Below are 23,574 nucleotides of genomic sequence, written 5' to 3'. Positions count from 1 at the left end.
CATATTTTCCAATTTTTCCATCATGAAATAAAATAAAAATAAAATAAAAACTTAAGTAATTCACAGGGAGCTTAGAGTTTACTGGTTGACTGGTACTATAATATAGTGTACAGATCAGTACTTATACAGTGCTAAATTGTATATCCATATTTATTCCCCCAAAATGCTAGATGCAAATTTCTGCTTTATTCATTGTTTTTACCAAATCTCATTCTTTCAAATCACTTTTTAAAAAGACGCCATTTTGCTGTTTTATTTATTTTGATCAATGTGTTCAAGAGTAACATTTTTTAGAGATATAAACGACCCATCAACATAATGTAAATCATATGATATGACACATCTTGAATTATACAAGTCACATAACTAGTATACAGTATATTCACATAACTGATCATCATTGATACATTATAGTTTTGTGTTTTGGCTTACTGTAACACAAATTCATAACTCTCAGCACAGTATTCATTCAACCTTGTTTTTGGACAGCTGGTTGTCTTGGTGTTTCCTTTTGTTTATAATTGGCAGATTTGTCTTTTGTTTTCTGACAGGAGACCAGGTAATTGTTTGATCCATGAAGCTGATATTTGTCTGGCAGCAATGCCAGTAAGCGTTTGTTCTTCAACATTACTCCACATTAATTAACTGTTGCAAAATCTAAAGTGGGTTGAGCAGTATGAGATGCCCTGCCTGATAGTGTTACTAAGATAGTGTTACTAAATGATTTGGCCCCCCAAAGTTATATTGGACTGACTAACCAGTGACATCAATATCATTGTCAATCAATTAAGGTATGAACATTTGCTCGGTTGAGTAGTACAGTTGGCGTAACCAAGTAAACCGGCCAATTACATCAGCAATAACTCTGAGAGTTTAAGGTATTACAGTTATTTTCAAAGCATTATTTCTGAAATTCCTTTATTGTATTTTGTAGTTATTATTTAAGTTTGGCACAGTTTTGCCTATAATTCAAATCCAAGGGATGTACTTCTTTTAGTGCAAGTCAAAATCTTCAATGTACATGCGGTGACACTGTGATGTAGACATGCTATAACTAAATGTGTGTGTTGAATCAAATGCTGTTGTAGTTCATTCCTGTACAAAGATAAGATCTGGTTTTGTTTCAGGCCCATGCCAGGGATCCACTTCATCTAAGCAATATGGACATGTATGCCTTTCTCCTGTACAAAGATAAGAAAGTTCAAGAATTACAGAGGTCAGTAGTACAGATTGATGGATAACTAAGATCTGCCAATCTCCTCAACCTCACTCTCACATGATGTATGTTTTAAATTCCAATTGACTGATGAATACTCTTATTGTGGGTTTTGAGACAGCTGCAATAATATCAGGACAGTTGTGTTTGCTGAGACTTGAGGGAAGCATGGCTGGATGTTTAGGTATAAGTATATCCCCTCAGATAAACCCAGGTGGCCCACATTGTAAAGTTTTCCATTCCTCCACCCTGTACCTCATATGTAAGATGGAGGATGGGGTTATCTAGCTGCTGCCGAGTCCCTCAGCTTGCCCAAACATTTTCATTTCTAGAACATAACTCTTAAACTGTTCCAGATATTGCAACCAAACTTATCAAGCATGGCAAGTAAGTTGTATGGAGGTGCCTTTGATACCTTAAGATAAAAAAAGATTTATTTAATGTTGGCATGATTTAAATTTGGCCTAAGTTCCAATGAGCATTTTAATGACGTGACAGAAAAAACAAAGACATTAAATCAAACTTGATTTTCAAGAAATACCAACACAACATAATGCATATATACAATTGGACAAAACACATAGCACATAAATTTAAATATAAGGAAGCAAATCATTTTAAAAGGCAGTAATTAAAACCAGATTTATTGTTTAGGTAAATTAAAACCATAGGTTTGGATAAATTGAAGGGTGAAGAAGAAAAAGCTATGTTGCTAAACATTATAGGTAAAAAGAATCAAAATTTAAATTAAACACAAGTGCACCAATTTAGGACTAAAAGCATGCTGAGATACAGAATATGCATTACTTTAAAAGCATGCTGAGATGCAGAATATGCATTACTTTAAAAGCATGCTGAGATACAGAATATGCATTACTTTAAAAGCATGCCGAGATACAGAATATGCATTACTTTAAAAGCATGCTGAGATGCAGAATATGCATTACTTTAAAAGCATGCTGAGATACAGAATATGCATTACTTTAAAAGCATGCTGAGATACAGAATATGCATTACTTTAAAATCATGCAGATGTGCAGAATATGCATTACTTTAAAAGCATGCTGAGATACAGAATATGCATTACTTTAAAAGCATGCTGAGATACAGAATATGCATTAATTTAAAAGCATGCTGAGATACAGAATATACATTACTTTAAAATCATGCAGAGATACAGAATATGCATTACTTTAAAATCATGCAGAGATACAGAATATGCATTACTTTAAAAGCATGCAGAGTAAAAGTAGGGGGACTTAATAGAACTTAAGACAAGGACAGATAACCAAAATGTTTACACAGATATTAGTTCCTGTCATCATGGTAGGAGAGTGGGGAGTATTATTTGCAGGTATTACATTTACAGTCTTTACCATTCCAGGATAAGATTAGTCCTATTAATCATAGATTTGTGCTATATTCACTGTTTCACTGTAGGTTAAACACTCCTGTTAACTCTTACATGGAGATATTTTTAAGGGAGAAACTAGGAGTTTTTATATAATGTGCATGACCAGTGGTTAACAGTTTTCAGGCAGTTGGTTGATCTATAACCAGGGCAAGGTTCACAATATTTGTACATAATAGTGTTTATGTTGTTGAATAATGTTGTCATCACCAAAATAATACAGTGTGTGATTGTAATATAATAATATCCAGCAGTACAAACACTAATTTACTTACTGTATTGCCCTTTTGGTTTAATGATAACTTTTCTTAAAATTGTTTGTCAAAAAATTGGATTGAATATGAAAACGTTCATAGAAATATCATGTTTGAATTATTTTGATGACTGAATCATAAATTCATAATGTGTTTTTATATACTGTTGTATCATGATATGCCTGCTGTGACATCTTATTACACAGCAATAAATTTATTAGATCGTACATTATGCTTAACTGCACCCAGTAATTGCTTGACATATCCAGTATGATACAAGAAACATTGTCATGTCACACAATGCATTTCCATAGGAATCAATAAAATGACTATTACATATTTTACTATAAATTCTACTCTAGGTTAGCCCAGCAGTTAATGAGTGTTTCTGAGCATGCTGCAGAGCCCTGGATTGCCATGGGATATTTATCTTTAATTACCAAAAAGTCGGTCAGAGCTGTCTACTTTGCACAAAAGGTAAAATGCAACGTTTTTCTGCTTTTAATCAGGTCTTTTGAACACCAACAGATGGCAAATCCAGTTCCTATTAAAACATTTGAGCTGGCTATTTTTTTTTATTGTATAGTTCTTGTTGCTTTTTCATTTTTTTGCCACCAGGATATAGTATTTCCTTTATCTTTCTCATCAGACATCAAAACTAATTAAACTGAAGTTAAATTTTGGCCATTCAGTCAGTTCAAAAACATACCAAACAGTCCTTACAATACTGTGTATAATTGTTGTAAATAGATATTACCTATGTTTTAAATTATCTGTTTGTCTTAATTCTTCTAGGCAAACAACATAAACCCATGTAATGTTGAGGCATTCCTTCTCAAAGGGACAGCATTGCTTGAGATCAAAAAGACACAAGAGGCAATTCTGCACTACCAGGAAGCCCTGAGGGTGGCTCCTCACAGATATGAGGCATATGCAGGTGAGTATACTGCTGCCGGCTTCATGAATGTGTTGTGAAACTGTTGACAAATATACTGTATATTAACCTATGTATTGCAATCACTTTACAGTGAAACAGCATAGATCAAAATCTGCTGATGCCGAATGTATTGGCAGATCAATGTCTGTGCTGTTCCCTTTAAATCCTCAGTAGGGCAATGCATGTTATGCATAGGTAAAGGTAGGTATAGTTTTGTTAATACAGTTTGTAGTACCTGAAAAAAAAATGTCCTGAAAGACTACATTAAAAATAAACAAGTTGAAATAATATGCAATTATTGTTGCTTTCAGATGACATTGCAAATGATAACTGCTGCTGCATCTAAAAATATATTTATGTAAACATTATGAAAATTAGATAAAGAGAGCTTACTTATGCTGTTCCTTGCCCCGGTAACACGGACATTGCGAATTCCATTCACCCTAAAAATAATTCAAGGCTTTTGTAATGTAAACTTTTTGTATTCAATAAGAGTGGTTAGAAAGTTGGTATAACCCTATAGGAGTGTCCTCCCTAGCAGAATCTTGTGCTACTGCCATCTGTCATAATATTTTTATTTGATAATAAGAAAATATCCTTGATAAAAAAGGGAAACTTTTTATAAACTTATGTTTCATATAGTGATTTGATATTGAACAAGTTATGTAAAGCATCCAGTTTTAATATGAAAGCAAAGATTACATTTGTCAGAAATCATGACAACCAAATTAGATACAATAATTGGAATATTTGATTCAGTTAGCTTTTGATGACTTCTATGAATAAAATACATATATCAGGCAAGTCATTTAATTGCAAAACAGGTTATGACTCAATGATAGAGATGCAGGGAATGTCGCAGTGTGATAATACATGGATAAATAATGATCGCTTTTTGTATGGAAAAATCTGCTGCAATCTCCAAAAGCAATGAATGCATCTTGGAACCATTGTACATATAAATACAAAATAATTTTTCATGAAATTTGAAAACACTCAAATTGATTTGAGATTGCTTGAACATGTTTTTTTATACCACTCATGTTTGTAGAAATACAAGACATATCAGTCATTATTCCAAAGGCATTGGCATCTTCAAGACAAGGCTGTGTATAAATCTAGAACATGAAGGTTGATTCTGAAGTCTGTCAAGAAATGATCAGAAGTAACTTCTTTTTTGCTGTGTTACCCATTCCCTACAATTCTGCATCATGAAGTGTGTCCCAACTTATACCCAAAATATTTTCTTTACACACAAAAATGAAGATTTACATTATATTAATGCTTTGTATAAAGTGTATACTTGGAACATCAAACAACTGCCTGCACTATACAGAATCAGATGCTGGTAACAGTAAGACGAAGAAAGGCTGAGGAGATTGCTCACAGTATGCAAAAGTTTATATATGTAACAGGAAGATGAAACCAGGTTGAGGAGACTGATCATGGGATACAAAGTTTATATAGGTAACAGGAAGATGAAGCCAGGTTGAAGAGACTTCTTGTGGGATACAAAGTTTATATATGTGACAGGAAGATGAAACCAGGTTGAGGAGACTGATCATGGGATACAAAGTTTATATAGGTAACAGAAGATGAAGCCAGGTTGAAGAGACTTCTTGTGGGATACAAAGTTTATATATGTGACAGGAAGATGAAACCAGGTTGAGAAGATTGATCATGAGATACAAAGTTTATATATGTAACAGGAAGATGAAACCTGGTTGAGGAGACTGATAATGGGATACAAAGTTTATATAGGTAACAGGAAGATGAAGCCAGGTTGAAGAGACTTCTTGTGGGATATAAAGTTTATATATGTGACAGGAAGATGAAATCAGGTTGAGGAGACTGATCATGGGATACAAAGTTTATATAGGTAACAGGAAGATGAAACCAGGTTGAGGAGCTCATGAGATACAAAGTTTATATATGTAACAGGAAGTTGAAGTCAGGTTGAGGAGACTGATCATGGGATACAAAATCTTATATAGGTAACAGCAAGATGAAACCAGGTTGAGGAAACTGCTCATGGAATGCAAAGTTTATATATGTAACAGCAAGATGTAGCCAGGGAGAGGAGACTGCTCACTTTATATGTTGGTCACATCTAAAGGCAGATGCAACAGGAAGATTATGTATATTTCATTTGCATTATGTTTTGGCTTTTGCCTATGATTATATGCTATGTATATTTAATTTGTATTGTGTAATTGACCTTTGTCCATTAATTGAGGATAGAAATTGTGACTGTCTGACTAATCTTTCATTATTTTGCCAACAACTATTAGCTAATTGTTGCCTGTGATTTTAGATTATATTTTAAGATCATTATTGCTTTGAGGCAGACATGATTATTTGGGTTTGAATTAAAGACTGGTATTCCTCTCAGAAAAGCATGATCTACCTGACCTTGTTTTATAAATTTGATGGAAAATTCCATTGAGATGGTACTTTGATTCACATATTTGAGAAATCTTTAGTGAAGCCAACAAGCTTTCATAATGTCATCTAAAGTGGAGAACTTTATTTTAAATTCTACCCAGGAAGGTTTGAGTCTTGAAAAAGGATGAATTGTTTCAGCATGCCAGAAAATATGATCTTTCTGAAGTGAAGGCTTAGTTACGAAAGCAAGAAATAAAAAATATTTTTGACCAATATTTGGTGTAAAAGAACTTTTTGGACAAAAGTGTTTGGTTTTGATTAGTAAGTCTCTATCTGGATCAGAAATGAAATTGAAAGAAATGAAATTAAAACACCAGTAGGAAATAGAGTTAAGAAAGCTTCAGCTTAAAAAAGAAATTATGAAAATCTGATATCAGAAAGAGAGTGAAAAATGCATTTAAAGAAAGAGGAAAGAGAGAGACATGCAGTTGTAGAAAAAGGAGGAGAAGAAGAGAGACAAATACATTTGCAGAAAGAAGAAAGGGAGAGACAAACAGACAGATGAGAGGCAAATGCAAATGCAAAGAGAAAAAGAAGAAAGGGAAATGCAATTGAAATTAAAAGAATTCGAACTAGCAAGAGGAAGCATTCATCCCACCCCACCCCTTTTTATGCAAGTTCAGGATTTGATATTACCAGAAATAATAGGTTAGTACCTGCCTTTTAAAGAAAAAGAAGTAGATCAATATTTTCCTCATTTTGAGAAAATTGCTTAAAAATTTGCAATGACCATGAGATCATTGGATTTTATTATTACAAAGTGTACTTACAGGCAAAGCTCATGAAGTCTACACTTCACTGTGAGTACAGCATAGTGCTAATTATGATGTGGTTAAGGAATGTATCTTGAAGGGTTATGAGTTAGTACTTCAGACATATTGACAAAGGAAACTGGACAGATCTGTGTCAAATTTGCAAGGGAAACGGAACAATTATTTGGTACGTGGTTCTCTGCTAAGTAGGTTGATCAAGATTACAATAACCTCAGACAGCTCATGTGAATTATATTAGTTGAAGAGTTCGAGAATTGCATCCATAGTGATGTCAAGACCTTACTTACCTTGATGGGCACAATGTTCAAACTTTAGAAAATGCTGCTTGTACTTCTGATCATTATTCCTTCACCCAAAAAGTTCCATTTGTCAATAAATCTTCCTGTCAGCAGTTTTTCAGTAAAATACGTCTCAGTCTCTTATGAATACTTCCAAATCAAAATCTGGCATAACCTTTAATAATCACTTATCTGATAAGACTGATCAGAAATCCTTATCTATTGTCTAGATGGTTAAGATGAGCCTTAGGTTTCTTCTGATTGGGTTTTCCTACCATTTGACAAGTGTGACATGATTACAGTATTGGCTTTGCAACATTTTGAAATTTATATTAGTTCAGCTCCTTGTCTGATTATTGTATTCATCAATCACACTCCCTTTGCTTTCTTTAACAAAATGAAGAAGAAAAAAATAAGCAGACATTGAGGTGGAGTTGCAGGAATACAATATTGACATTATGCACATTAAGGTACAAGATAATATAATTTGTATAGAAGTAGTATATTGCTTTATGTATATTTGATTAATATGTAAAGAAATGCTTTTTTTGTATAAATCTTTCTTTTTCTTTATAGGGGAGGTGTTATGTATATTTAATTTGTATTGTGTGTTGACTTTTGTCCTTGATTATATGCTGTGTATATTTAATTTATACTCTGTAATTGATCTTTGTCCATAATTAAGGGTAGGAGTTTGGCCTATTGTCTATGATTTTAGATTATATTTTAAGATTATTATTACTTGGAGGTAAACATGTTTATTTGGATTTAAATTCTAGATATTGGTATTTCTCTTGGAAAGCATTGGTATTTCTCCTGGAAAAGCATGGTCTACCTACCTTCCCAATAGACCTGACCTTGTTCAAAAATTTGATGGAAAATTCTGTTATGGTGACAATGTATTTTGAGAAAATAATTATTGTGACATAGGTCAGGTGGAGAAGTATATAAAATTGTTTACATCAGATTTACTCATTCCATATCTTAATATAAGTCATAGTAGAATCAGTTTAAGTTTGTATTTCAGTTAATATTTGAGATTATTTATTTATTTAAGCTATTCATTGGCATTACAAATTGCTCATTAATACTTTTTGGACTAAATCACTATTTGAATTATTGTGAATTCATTCAAGGACATTTTGGATTATATCATTGTGATACATCAAGACTGTTAGCACATCAGAAATATTCCAGGCTATTGTCACATCACATTAAAAATTGGAATTCAGTTTGGAACACTGCTAGAATTCATTTTCAGAATACTCGATACTTTTGGAATTGTGATAACTTTTAGGACTATTTTGGATTTAATTCCCAATAATGTATGTTCCTTTTTAACTTTCTCTTTTTTATTCTAGGGAAATGAATCATTTGTTGAATCTTACTAAACTTGTTGGTGTTTCTCTTTTCTGTTACATAATTTAAGACCATAGAGTCATAACAGAAAATTTGGTGCTTGTACAGGATACAGAGTAATTTTAAATAATTCAGAAAGCATAAACTTGTTTTTGAAATTTAAATTCACCTTGTTTCAGAATTTGTATAGTCCCTAGTATTTTAATTTCACATATTTGAGAAATCTTGAGTGGAACCAACAAGCTTTCATAATATCATCTGAAGTGGAGAACTTTGGTTTTAAACCCTAAAATCTAGAGGAAAAAAATTATTTGTTGAATTTAACTAAACTTATTTGTTTTCGCTCTTTTCTGTTATTTGTTTTAAGACCCTAGAGTCTTTACAGAGGTGAAGACGTGAAGTGGAGAAGACTGATTAAAGTAGCTTTCTGTGCAGTGGATTGTGTGAGAATAATTTGTTTGAGAACAATGTTCAGGCCTACTAAGAACCTCTGTGTGAATTAATGTCTACAGTTTTTATTAACTGTCTTTCCACTATCTTTTTTATTTAATAACAAGAACATGAAGCCTTAAGTCATACTAATCATATAGCAGAATTATTCAGTAGTTGTGCATAATTTTATGATGAATGGGACAAAAATATAATATGCAATAGAATTTAAAGTTATACTACTGGAATATATCCATTGTTTTGACAAGAAGGCAGTTGAAAATATATGAAATATCAGTAATTATGTCATGAGTAGTAGTAGTAGCATGTAGTATTTTTGATTGCAGTTATTATGCCAAATATGGCATATAATCTACACAAGACCAACATTGCATTAGATAGATAGTATAGATATATCAAATTTAGATGGATATATGTGTGAGCAATATGAAGATAAAAAATTACACCTGTATAATTTTTTGAAGGTGGTGCCAAACATAAAGGATAAAAAATGAAACTCCTTGATTGTTCACAAGAACAAGCACAATGGAAAAATTGTCAAAATGAAGACAAAACTTTAATGAGACTGTTACATGATCAGAGAGAGTTAACTCCATGGTTATAAATCGATCATAGTTAATTAATATTAAAGCCATCATAGATAATTAATGTTTAAAGCCATCATAGATAATTAACATTAAAGCCATCATAGGCAATTAATGTTTAAAGCCATCATAGGTAATTAATATTAAAGCCATCATAGATAATTAATACTTAAAGCCATCATAGGTAATTAATATTTAAAACAATTAGATAGAAAGTCTGTCATATGAAATAAACTGTTATGATGATTTGTTATGTTCAGAATAAAGTTAAATTCCTAGAACTCACACATAGTTATTCAGTTTTAGGATTAAATATAGGCAGTATATTAAGATGGATGATTCTTCTTTGGTACTTTTCAAATACTAAAAAATAACCCCCAAAATAGTACCACTCACTTTTGGTGATGGATTTGATTTCTTGGACAGTAATTATATAGGGAAAACAAAATTATAAATCATCCACAGATATTTGTGATTTGTATGGTCTGAATATGTGAACTGAATATGTACTCAAGTTTGGAAAGATTTATGAAAATTGAGGAGCTGGTTTAAGGAAGTATCACTTTAGTAAGTAGTTTCAGAATGTTATGGATGTGTACTTTTATATTGTTTGTTGCAGGTTTAATAGAATGCTATTTGATGAGTCACAGGAACCGTGATGCTTTGTCCTGGTCCTGGAAGGCCATCAAGACTCTCGGTAGCAGTGCCAGGACTCTCACAGTAGGTTTTGCAGGTCAAACTAGACTTTTCATTAATGCATAAGAACAGGGTCAGAAATTCTGAATTTCTGTTCTTAGGCATCCTGGCTTTTTTTAAATACAAATTATTGAAGTTGGGCTAACTAGAGGCATAAATTAGGCCCTTGGACAGACATCACCTTTCTCCATCACATATATTAATTGATCACATCAATATTATAAATAAAAAAATTATCTTCTAAAATGGTCACCCATATAGTGGATGTTTAACAACATATGCTTTTGGTGGTGCATGAACTATGCTTGTACCTACTGGCTGTCACTCAAAGGCTACCCAAAGCCTGATGTTTTTTTTAATACTAAAATCTGACTTCTAGAAGTGGACACATAGTGGCTTCTGGAACACGTTTTAACAACAATGATTTTTAAAAATATAGTACAAATACAATATTAATCTCAGGGTTTTATCTTTCATCATCGTACCTCTACTAAAGAGAGAAGACTGTTTGCCACAGTGGTGGGTAGATAGATACCAAAGTAGATAGATAGATGGTTTATCAGTATGACAGCAGAATACTGGCTATTTCTTGTCCATTAAAAGTTAAAATGATTAAAAGAACAAATTGAAAAATAATTAGAATAGAGGCCAGTGTTTTGTCATCAAGAGCCGTTTTTTCAGTATAATGTTTATGCATACAGTAGCTAATGGAGACTAATAAAAGCCTAATAGAGTTAAGCTTTCAATGATTACACATTGCTTTGATTGGATAGCTTGTATTGGTGTCATTGTTAGTCACAGTGGCTTATGGTTAAGGAATTGGGCTTCTGTCCAGAAGGAAGTGGTTTGGTTCCCACTATAGAATCAGCTTGGATTGGCTATCATAGTGTGTCCTCTGGCAAGGCACTTTCCACTATTTACCTTAGAATGATATAGCCTTCATGTTTTTAAGTGCCATAAAACACCAAACCAAATTAGTTTCAGTGTCCTGTTTGGGTATAGTTTGTACCAGATACACTGTACCTAACTATTTGTTAACCATTAAACATAATCAGCTGGATGGTTGTCATGACTTGGGATATAAAGCTGACTTGATACTTTATTTTATATCACTTGATTCAATAGATAAATGTCATGTCTTTTAGGTTTAAGTGTATATTATTACAAGTGAAAGCTACTTAAAGTTATTTGACTATCTGCCCTGCTACTTAACGCTGAATGAGGAGACAGTTATTTGACCATCTGCCCTGCTACTTGAAACTAAATTAGGAGACAGTTATTTGACTATCTGCCCTGCAACTTAATGCTGAAGGAGGAGACAGTTATTTGACTATCTGCCCTCAGCTTGTCAACTGTGGAGTCATGGTGGCTTTTTGGTTAGCATGCCAGCCTCATGGCTGAAAGAGTGTGGGTTTGAATCCTACCATTGGATCAGTCTGGGTTGGTTACTTTTGTGTACCCTTTTGGCAAGGCACTTTACTCCAGTTGCCTCAGCACTAAATAATCTACTTATGATTTGGTGCTGTAAAAGACCAAACCAAACCATACCAAATTGTTTAAAGTCAAGTTTCTGACAAGTTGTTTTAGCACATGCTTATATTTGAGGGTACGGGATTGGACCTACCTGACTAATGCCTTTATTTGTAAACGACATTTTACATAGCTAATGTTCAGTTTTAATTTCAGTGGATTTATTTATTAAAATTATTCATTGGAATTACAAAGTGCTCATTATTACTTTTGGACTAAATCACTATTTTGAGATTATTGTGAATTCATTCAGTTATACTTTGGATTAAATATTTATGCTATAGCAAGACTGTTAGCACATCAGCACTATTCTGAGATTTTAGTACATCAGCACGTTCAAGTTTGGAATTCATTCAGAATACTATATACTTTTGGTTTTGTGACTTTTAGGACTGTTTGGGATTTAATTCACAATACTGCGAGTTCTTTTCAAATAATCACATTGTTCATCTTGGGATATAAATTACTTGTTGAATGATACTAAACTTGGTTATGGCTCTTTTCTTTGTCTTCAGAAATGCACTTATTTCCTTAGTGCAATGTAACTTACTAAAGTGCTTAAAATGCTGTTAAAAATCAACAACAACAACCAAAAACTTGAACCATTAACCACCCACCTAAAATTTAAATATGTATGCCTATGACCATGATCTTTGATTTTTTTTGCCTGCAATCTCTGGATATATTCCTTTTTCCACTAATGCATTGTGAAGAAATTCTAAGGAGTGTATATTGGTGTTATTGCCCTTTGCAGAAAACTTTAACATTTGTTGCAGGCAAGACAAAAACTGTGTTGCATGTGGTAATTGTTGCTAGTATTTGTCTGCTGCCTTTCCTTTTACTGAATAAAACCTGAAGTGTTCCTTATGTTTGTAAAGGGACATAACTCACATATATGTATCAATTTAGCTCAGTCTATAAATTTGCTGTTTATTATTAAGCACAGCAGTAATTTTCCAGTCATGAACAGAAATGCTCTTTCTGAAGTATGTGCTTGGTACCATACCAAGCTGAATTTTGTTCTGGACAAGACAAAGAAACACTGGTAATATTGTTTGCCAATTTGCCTTAGAAGGAAACTGTTAATTATGATAATGTCTCAGTCTCCAGGCTTCACTTGTACTTTCTCCAACCCATCTCCAACATCAGATGTTAACGACACTGCTGATTTACAAGTTGCAAAGTTTCAACAGATGGATTTTGACTCTTACTTTTTTCTTTCAGCTTTATGCATCTGTGCTCGGAAAAGACAAAGGAACTGTGGCAAAGGTTTGAATCTTTTGTTTACATTTCTTTTGCTTATTTATCACATGACTTGCAAAGTAATCTCAATCCATTTTAGAAATGTTCAAGAAAAGAAGCAAATATAAACATAAACTTTTTTGTAAAATGTTTTGCTGTGCTTTTCAGATGGTTGTAACATCTAGCAATTAAATTCTAATTTCTTGTTCATAAATATTCATATACTATGTTTAATGTCAAAGCTATGTTCTGAAGTGTGTCAGATTAAAGAAATTTAAATGAAAACTAAAAAATACTCAGTACCGGTATGTTTAAATTTTTTTATCTTACTGCATTTAATATAGAATCGCATTTCATTAGCCAAGTGCAAAGGTAAATTGAAATTCAAATGCTCCTGAACTCAGTATGACCATTGGAACTCAGTTTTAGATTTGTAAAGTAAAATCAATCCCTATTTTCAAAAACAACCATGTAAACTTTGGCATCCCTTTGTTAATAAAATAATTTGAATTATTATCAGATTGTTAATATGGGTTGTATTGAAAGTGCATTTTTTTAGCCATTAAGTAGACACATTCTGATAAGATGTACTTTGTGTTTAATAGTTTGCTGATGAACTCAATTTAACACACAAAATTTTTAATACTGCAAGATGAAAACAAAAATCTATACTCAAAGAATTTTGAACATTGGGTTTGATTTGCATATATAGGATGCACCATGTAATATAGTGATATAAGATATAATATGTATATATATAATATAGCATGTGATGAAGTGATATAACATAATATATTGTACAGGATATAACATGAGATACAGTGAAATATGATACAATAATTAGGATATAATATGTATATATAGAATATAGCATTTGATGAAGCAATATTACATGAAATATATAGGATATAACATGAGACAGCGATATATCATGAGATGGCATGTAGTATTTTTGATTGTAGAAACAGCTTTTTTAACCACTTTGGCTTTATTATGTGTATATTATCCAAGTATGAATGAATTACTGTCAATTATCAGTGTAGGTTATTATCCAAGTATGAATGAATTACTGTCAATTATCAGTGTAGGTGCCATTTATACTCACTCTGCAAACAACATGGAACCCGGTTTGCTTTCTCAAATCTGTGTCTGTGTTTTTGATTTACTGAGTACTCATATAAAACACCATAGGCTTAGATCAGTTGATTCACTGAGTAACAACAGAGCTGGGTCTGTGCAGGTTTTGGTTGGACTTACAAGCCAGTTTATACATGTAACTTTTTGTGGTTTTACAAAACATTGACATGGTTGTTTATATTTACATTCACATATTGGGAGAGAGTCCTGTGGGCAACCATGAAATATGTCAAATTGGTATCCTATTAGCAAATTTACAGTATATGCACATGTGCAACATATCCAGCAATTTGTCTCATGCAGGCTAAGACGTACTTAGAGAGAGCTATGAGTTTTGATCCAACCTACCTTGAACCAGTCTACCTTATGACGGACATCCTGGCTCAGGAACGGCAATTTGAGAAGGGAATCGATTTGTAAGTATAATTTAGCACTTTTAGTCATAGATTAGTGGAGCTTATATCATTATCTACTGTACATCTTTGCCCATCTTACATCCTTTTGCAGTTGTTATTGCTCTTCCTAAAAAGATTGGATTGTCATAAATCCTGTTACACATTTAAAGCCAGAGGTTATCAAAAAATAAATATGTGTAGCACAAACTTCTCTTTTGTCACCATCTCATCCTTATGGTTACAGTCTACAAGGTTTGAAACTTTCTGAAAAGTTATCTAAATCCATTTCTGATTGACACCTCCATCTCTCCTCCACAGTCAGCAATACTTTTGTAGGTAAAACTGTTGTGGATCATCTTTTAATTGTGGCAAAGGCCATGAAGTCTACTTGTTTATGAAGTTGTCCTCATTATGATGCTGTTCTAGGGACCCATTTAATGTCATATAAGTGAGGTTGCTTTATACTTGGGTAGGTTCACTATCGAACATAGTCATACCAGGGTTCATAACCATACCAATGGAGCATGCTGTACTGAGGGTGCAGTAATGTGATGGACCATTGCAGTTACAGTGTTAAGAGAGGACTACAATTGTGAGGTCACCTGACTGCATTGAAAAGTTGATTTTAGTAAAGTGGCATCTGTACTTTGATTTATATAAAAGAGACATAATGGCTTTAAAAAAAGATAATAATTTTGATGTTGTCATCCATGATCAAGGCGTGACCTCTCATGTGAGTTAATCTTGTGTATCAGGACATGAAATCCCTTGTTTACCTTCAGCATTGTCAACAAGGGCAGAGGAGAGAGCCAATCTTGTCCCATCCCAACATTTATAATTTACAAGGGTACGGAGTTCAAAAACCATCTTAAACTGAGCCTGTCTTCACCAAGACTGCATTTCACTTGTGGCAGAAGATGCTCTGTGGAAAAGATGTTCTCATTCTATCAGACATTTCAGCTGTCAATTATATCTGGAGGCCAGGGGAATCAAGTCCCAATACCTCTGTCTTCTTCAGGGGATTTTCTTTGTTACTATCATTGGTTACAAATGCACATCCTGGTCTGCCACATTGGAGGTAGGCTCATTGTCCTAGTAGACTTGCTGTCCTTATGGAGTTAACTAGTTGACACAGAATGGTTCAGATCATATAAACTTCAGTCAGGGGTTGACTGTTTGGGATCAGGTGGAATGCAAAACTCAATATTTGTCCAGTCTGAATGCCTAGGCACTCAAGGCTCATTCCCTGACTTTTAATGGTCTTGAAGCATATCCCTTTCCACCATTATTATTTTAAAACGTGAAGAAATCAGAGTGCTTTCTAATACTGATTGATATTCTCAAGTGGAAAAAATATTAATCAGCAACCTATAGAACTTTGATGCTGAGATTCCCAGGAACCATTAATGATGGTTTTCTGTCCAAACCCAGATATGCTGAACTCACATCTCCATCTTATGTAAAATTGACTCATAGAAAGAAACAGCTTTCAGATTAAGCATTGGACTGAATTGCTTGAGCAAGATGGCCTACCACTTGGAAAATCTGAGGGGAAATGGAGAGTTTTCTTCCTATAGTGTGAGTAGAAACACATTTTGTTTAAAAAGCTCAGTATCACAGGTAGTTAACTTCCACCTGTGGTTCTTTGAGTAGAGGAAGTTTGCCCCTTTCATAATCATTGGGTGCCCTTCCATGATTTTGGACATGTTTTGAAAGCATGGAAGGGATTATATGGGCCATCCAACCTTCTTGCAAACTTTGACTTCTCTCATCCTTTGTCCCATTGACCTTAATGGAATCCTCAGTGGGTTCAGGTGTGGTTGAAGAAGACACTGTCTAGAACCTCCATGACCCACCTAAGAACTTACCTTTACATCACTCTAGCTACAGTAGGCAGAATCATTTTAATACCTACCTTGTAAGTCACCCTGAACTCTATGCAGTTTCACTCAGTATGGTATCTTCCATCCCATATGGCTCAGTTTGACCTCATGGGACCCATATTAAGAGTGCAACAGGTTATTTTCTCAAGTCATTCATCAGTTTTTCAACAACTTGGGTAAATTTGCAGGAGTGACACATTTTTCACCAAATTGCAACCATGTGTAAATCATGTGCTAACCCAAGCCTTTATGTCACATCAGTTGAAAGATGCTTTATGCATGTTAGGGGACAGGGTCAGCTGTTGGATAAGGGGATATAACTCCCATCACTTACCTATTCTCTTAATGTGTTGAAAATGTTTTGAAAATGAAATCTGATATTTTAGTAAAATAAGTTTTTTTGATAATACTTATCCAGTCATAATATGGGCACACACTCCTGCCCAAAGTTGCATTGTGAAAGAGCATGCACATCTGCTTCAGTAGTAACTGATGATTGATGTGATTTGGTGCAATCCCTCTATCCAAGGGGTAACAACTCTAGTGTGATTCCACCTTGGCAAGTGGGTAACTTGTTTATGTGGCAAACGTTTTAGTTTAGGAGGGTGGGGTAGTGGACATACTCCTAACATATTAGGATTGGATAAGTATTCTAGATTAAACAGAATTTGCTCACAAATTGGTTTCTGTGCAGTTTCTGAATGAAATTATTTCTTGTTTCTTGTCACTGTTTATGGGTCATTGAATTCCATAGATAATCTTACATAATACCAATTTTGTCTGGTCACTGAGCAGTCTCCATACATAATACCAATTTTGCCTGGTCACTGAACAGTCTTCATACATAATACCAATTTTGCCTGGTCACTGAACAGTCTCCATACATAATACCTATTTTGTCTGGTCACTGAACAGTCTCCATACATAATACCAATTTTGTTTGGTCACTGAACAGTCTCCATACATAATACCAATTTTGCCTGGTCACTGAACAGTCTCCATACATAATACCAATTCTGCCTGGTCACTGAACAGTCTCCATACATAATACCAATTCTGCCTGGTCACTGAACAGTCTCCATACATAATACCTATTTTACCTGGTCACTGAACAGTCTCCATACATAATACCAATTTTGCCTGGTCACTGAACAGTCTCCATACATCATACCTATTTTATTTGGTCACTGAACAGTCTCCATACATGATACCAATTTTGTCTGGTCACTGAACAGTCTCCATACATGATACCAATTTTGTCTGGTCACTGAACAGTCTCCATACATAATACCAATTTTGTCTGGTCACTGAACAGTCTCCATACATGATATCAATTTTGCCTGGTCACTGAACAGTCTCCATACATAATACCTATTTTGCCTGGTCACTGAACAGTCTCCATACATGATACCTATTTTGCCTGGTCACTGAACAGTCTCCATACATAATACCTATTTTACCTGGTCACTGAACAGTCTCCATACATAATACCAATTTTGTCTGGTCACTGAACAGTCTCCATACATAATACCAATTTTGCCTGGTCACTGAACAGTCTCCATACATAATGCCAATTCTGCCTGGTCACTGAACAGTCTTCATACATAATACCAATTTTGCCTGGTCACTGAACAGTCTCCATACATAATACCTATTTTGTCTGGTCTCATTTAGGCATAAGGCTAATAAGTTTATATCTGGTCCTGTGTCCATCTTGCATGGTATGTTGTGTTTATCAACAATTTCTGTTTGAAAGTTATTTAAAAAATGTGCCAGATTTTGACCAAATTTAGAAAGGAGCATTGTGGCATGAATGGCTTTTGATTTTTATTTGTACCAGTGATGCTAATCTGCCTTCAGATGTAACCAACATTGCTAAAAATATAAAAATCTTCAAATGACATCTGGAAACTGCTCAATGTAATTTGACCAAAAACATGGACAGAAAGCATTATGACATAAAGACCTTTCATATTTTTCAGATGATGCTGATCCACTGACAGATAAGGCCAATATTACTAACTATAGAAAATGCTTAAAAAAACTTGTCAAAAACTGCTGATCAGAAAGTGATTTAAAGATGCTAATTGGTATCCAGGTAGATGGGTATGAGCCCACTGATAATAACCTGGGTATTACTGAGCTGTGAATACATTTTACAATGCCAAGCAGAACTAATTCACTTTATCAGATAATGAGGGTGAATTCTGAGACTTTGTACCAGATGATATTAGGTAGTGATATTTATAGGATGCTGTGAATTAAATATTTTTAAAAATGTTGACTTAACTTCAGGTTTGTACACATTTAATTTCCCTTTGATCCGATACCTGGGTAACTGAACATTAGGATCAGTGGGTACCCAGTAGATGTTTTCTACAATTTTGACATCCTTAATGTGATTAAACTGGTGCAATTGATGACAATCCACTCACCATCATAAATGGCCACTGTTACTAAAACTTGGAAATAAAAACTTTAAACAACTTTTCAAAAGAACTGTTCAACAGAATTAGACCAATTTCGACAGAAATCATCCTGGCTTAGAGGTCATTCAGATTTATAAAAGTTATGCTAATTCACCTATAAATATGACTCTGTTATTAAAAATATAGAGACTGTTGAATCGTATCTTCCCAAAAAATGAATAAATTTCCCAAATTTGACTTAAAGGATTGTGGCGTAATGAGCTTTAGTTTTATACTAATAAGGCTGATTCACAATTAAATATGGCCACTATTGCTAACATGCTAATCATGTTTATACAAATGATGCTGTTCTGCTGTACAACTTTTCTACTTTCATTTAGTTTGACCAACTCTGACACAAAGAGTCCTGGCCTAGGGGATGTTCAATATTGGACATATCATGCTGATATGTTATCAAGTATAGATGAAGATAGAGAGACTAGAGAAACCTTGAAACAGTTCTTTTCACAATATATTTAGCCAACAGTGTTGGAAGAAATTTAATCTCAGAGCATTATATAAACCCAAATTTCTTGGTAAATTGCTTTTGCTGTTAGATGTCAGTGAGGTAAGCCGTCTCAGACCCACTTGGATTTCTTATTATTATTACTTTTATTATTTTCCTTATTATTATAATTTAAAGCCTCTACCTTATTTATTCAGGACAAATTTTTTAAAACTATTATTGTTGTTTTAAATGTGCAGGTTACGCAAACAACTGATTAATCAGAGCACCTGTAGACTTCACCAAATGTTGGCAGACTTCCTGACACAAACAAATGAACACCAAGAAGCATTAGATCATTACAACAAAGCCCTTGGGTAGGTGCTTTACACTCAAAATATGCTAATTGGTAATGCTTGAAAGGGTCTCTACTGCATAATTTCAAAATAATTTTTCTTTGCTTTCATTTTCTTTTTGATTTTGAAACTAAGCTCATGTTCAGTCTAATAATGCAGGGAATTGCATTTAAAGAGAGCTGAACTTTGACATACAAAGGATTTTCCTTTTATAAAAATAGAGCTTGATTGAATAATAAAACCGTGACAAATCAAAATAGTAATCCTGTGGAAATGGCTTGAGAGTGCATGTTGATTCATTCAGATTAATTTATCTGATAATAAAAGTTTATATACTGCTGTTGCTGATGGGATGATATAGTTTTAATACACAGTAATGTACTCACCTTGAAGTAAATCAGCTTTAGAACTGTGGATAAAGCAAGTAATTTGTTGTGTAATACGATCATGGGTAGTCATCTCAGAGTGTTACCTGTTGAAAGTTTATGTGATCACATCTCTCTCACTCGCATAAGAAAAAGAATAAAAGGATCCGCCTTCAGTCTGTTTATTTATTTGGTACACACACATACACATCCCATATTCACCCCATAGTGCCCCGAGTGGCCGAGTGGTCTAAAGCACTCTCCGTTACGGATCACTGCCATCTCATCTCTGTCTGCGTGGGTTTGAGTCTAGGATTCGGCTAACGTGGGTATGTGAGAAAGCTTGCAAGTAGCTTCTCGTGTGTCGGTGGTTCTTCCCGGGGTTTTCCCGGGTTCTTCCTCCACCATTAATACTGGCTGCCATGCATAGCCTATCGTGTGCTGAAAAATGGCATTAAACCCCACAACAACAATAACACCCCATAGTGCAAGTTTAATGTTAATAAGTGAAGCTGTATGGGAGTTTTAGCATGAACAGACATAGATGGACAAATTAATCCAATATACTGCCATCTTAATGGCATGATATTATAAATGGAAATATTTTGAAAATGTTTTAACTCTTGACTCCTTTAAAAAAAAAACAACAAAGGGAATTATCAAGGTGTAAATGAAACATACTTTAAAGGAAACCCAGTATGGCTTACTATGCTTAGATTGAAATAACAGTAAAAAAGATAGTAAACTGGTGGGGGTGCTGGACAATTTTAACTGCAAAACTACACATTTCCAGCCTTCAGGTAGCTATTAAAAAAATCTGTTTGCTGATTATGATATAAAAATATTTCCTACAATACTTTGATAAAAATGTTACCAGTGTATTGGGGTGGGGGCAATATGAAAACGTATTTTCCACCAGGTTGCTATGGAAGCTGTGAAAAATAGAACTTGCCTAAATATATTCCATTAATGTTTAACCAGTTATATTTATTTCTTTTGTTACGTTTTCAGGCTCTCATAAACATTAACAAGAAAAAAGTGAAGACAGCAGGCTTTGTAAAATTTAACAAATAATTTATTTCCCTGGAAAAACAAGGTAAAAATGAGTAAAAGAACTTAAGGTTTTAAGAATTAAATCCAAAAATAATCCAAGAATAATCCAGGAATTAAAAATCAGAAGTCCTAGTAATAAAATGTTCTAATGAATTTGAGTTTGAGTCCCAATGAAAAACCAAAATGGGAGGTAAATGACGTACGCTGTAGCCAGTATAGTATTGACGTGTCAACAGTTCTTTGTTGATCCACAAACAATAATATTCAGGTGTTTGAATTCCGAATAAAATTTCAATAAATGTCTTTGTTCAAGAATTCTGTATGAGCACTTAAATATTCCCAGAGAAAAGATCTAATCTCTTAAAAAATTTTAAGAAAATTTAAAATTTTTAACTCCAACTGGTCACAACAGAACAAAACACCACCTTGATGTCAAAGTGTTTAAAAGCCCCACTAAAATTATTGCTTAATACATCACTACTATATCTTACTACTGCACAATTCCGGTAAAGCCAGAATTTCGAAGTAAAGGCTATTAACATGTGTAAAGTCACGCACACCCAGTACAGCCACGATTCCACCCTATAAATCCACACTAAGAATGAAAAAAGTTTTTTACTTTAACTCTTACTAATTCTTTATTAAGGTCAGGAACTAGGTCAGCTTTTAGATGCAAAGTTCTATTATTAGGTGTTTATGAAACTAATTTCTGGAAAATGTCAAAGTCCATTAAACATAATTACATCACTATAACATGTAATGGAATAAAAACTTGAAAACTAACAATCACACAATTAAAATCTAATCAGATATAAACTAAATCAAATATATGTAACACTTTAAATGGCAAGTGTATTTTTGATCTGATTGTTATGGGAACTAAAATGTTGTCATTTCATAAGGTCATGCAGGGCAGATGATAAATAAATAAATACTTTACGTGTCATGCCTCACTCTCTGTTAAACTCAAGCAGCTGGAGCACATATATTCTAAACCTATTTCACAATTATGATTACGTGAAGAGTTCTTTGGTACTAACATTTGTGTCCTATTGAAATTAATGGAAATTTATTTTAAGAAAGAAATCTTCCGATAAAGCAGCATGTCTACATGATTTTTGTTTTATTGCTACAGCTCCTTGGACATAAAATTGAGAGTGCTCCGATGGCCTAGTGGTAGAGCATCCACCTCGGATGCAGGAGGTTGTGGGTTTGAACCCTGGCTGAGTCATACCAAAGACTTTTTAAAATGGTACTAACAGCTGCCTTGCTTGGCACTTAGCATTAAGAGGTTAGTGTTAGGGCTGGTCGACCTTTTGTCAGGATAATATCACTGTGTGGGACATCATGTTACATGTCTATGGCATGATGCCACAGTGCTAGACATCACTATAAACCTACACATTGCAGACATTTTAGCGATATGACTGAAAAATTGTTAAAGCTACATTAAAAATCTAAAGCACACACACATACACACATAAAATTAATGAAAACTCTTTGGTAAAGACGGTTAAGTTGCACATACTCAAAGAATCCACTGTTTCACAATAGTGTGACATTGGTTGTTGAAGATGAAAGCAAAACAATGATATGTGACTCAACCTCGATGCTTTAAATAACAACAGTACCACACAGCTCATTATATCCTCATCTTATTTCCCTATCAATAACCTTAATTTGAGGGCTACAAACCTGCCAGTGTGGAATTGGATCCGATTTCATCAAAATATATGAAGTTGTAGAACTGACATCCTAGAGAAGGATGTAGCCGCTTACCTCCCTTGTTTATGACCTTAACATTTGGGGCAGAGGATGTGATTATAAATACATGAATCACTATTATGTCTAGATATACAGCAACAGAGATGCTGCCAGGTGTGTGATTGCATGAGTAACACAAAATTTGTATGAATTTGCACCCTGGAGACCATTGATGTTTGAGCACTACAGCAACTTAGTTTGAATTCATTCATATGAAAATGTATTCCACAGGATACAATTTTTATTCAGCTGTTCACCCTTAAAAGTGTGTGCCACAACGTGTCTTTTTTCATAACTATATACATCTGGGTTCTTGGCATGACATCAGTGGTTGTTAAACTAAATTTATTTGGCACAGTGGGACATGGAATAAGCATTCTGTCATAGTTTGAAGTTTGCATCAAGGAAGTTTTACAAATGTACATTTATAATACAGGCTACTTAGACAACCAAAATGGCTGATTCCCAGCATTTATCATCTTATGATTAAGATAACAATTTCATTTCGCAAATACTGGTTGATGATAATGATA

The 23,574-nt window shown here is 33.9% G+C and overlaps 1 protein-coding gene across 1 annotated transcript in view; it reads left to right on the top strand.

Annotated features, from left to right (window-relative positions):
* LOC149775776 (anaphase-promoting complex subunit 7-like) overlaps window positions 1-23,574 on the top strand; it is a 67,623-nt gene that overhangs the window by 33,503 nt on the left and 10,546 nt on the right. The window contains exons 8-14 of the mRNA XM_089943149.1: window positions 1,128-1,216; window positions 3,244-3,358; window positions 3,677-3,818; window positions 10,327-10,427; window positions 13,158-13,202; window positions 14,616-14,728; window positions 19,764-19,880. Of these exons, the coding sequence (XP_089799275.1) occupies window positions 1,128-1,216; window positions 3,244-3,358; window positions 3,677-3,818; window positions 10,327-10,427; window positions 13,158-13,202; window positions 14,616-14,728; window positions 19,764-19,880 (722 nt within the window). The remainder of the gene's footprint in view (window positions 1-1,127; window positions 1,217-3,243; window positions 3,359-3,676; window positions 3,819-10,326; window positions 10,428-13,157; window positions 13,203-14,615; window positions 14,729-19,763; window positions 19,881-23,574) is intronic.

This window comes from Sinohyriopsis cumingii, chromosome 19 (assembly GCF_028554795.1).
Source record: "Sinohyriopsis cumingii isolate HCF-2022 chromosome 19, ASM2855479v2, whole genome shotgun sequence".
Classification (NCBI taxonomy): Eukaryota; Metazoa; Mollusca; class Bivalvia; order Unionida; family Unionidae; genus Sinohyriopsis; species Sinohyriopsis cumingii.
Note: the sequence above shows the minus strand (reverse complement) of the source record. Positions and strands in the feature narration are given on the sequence as shown.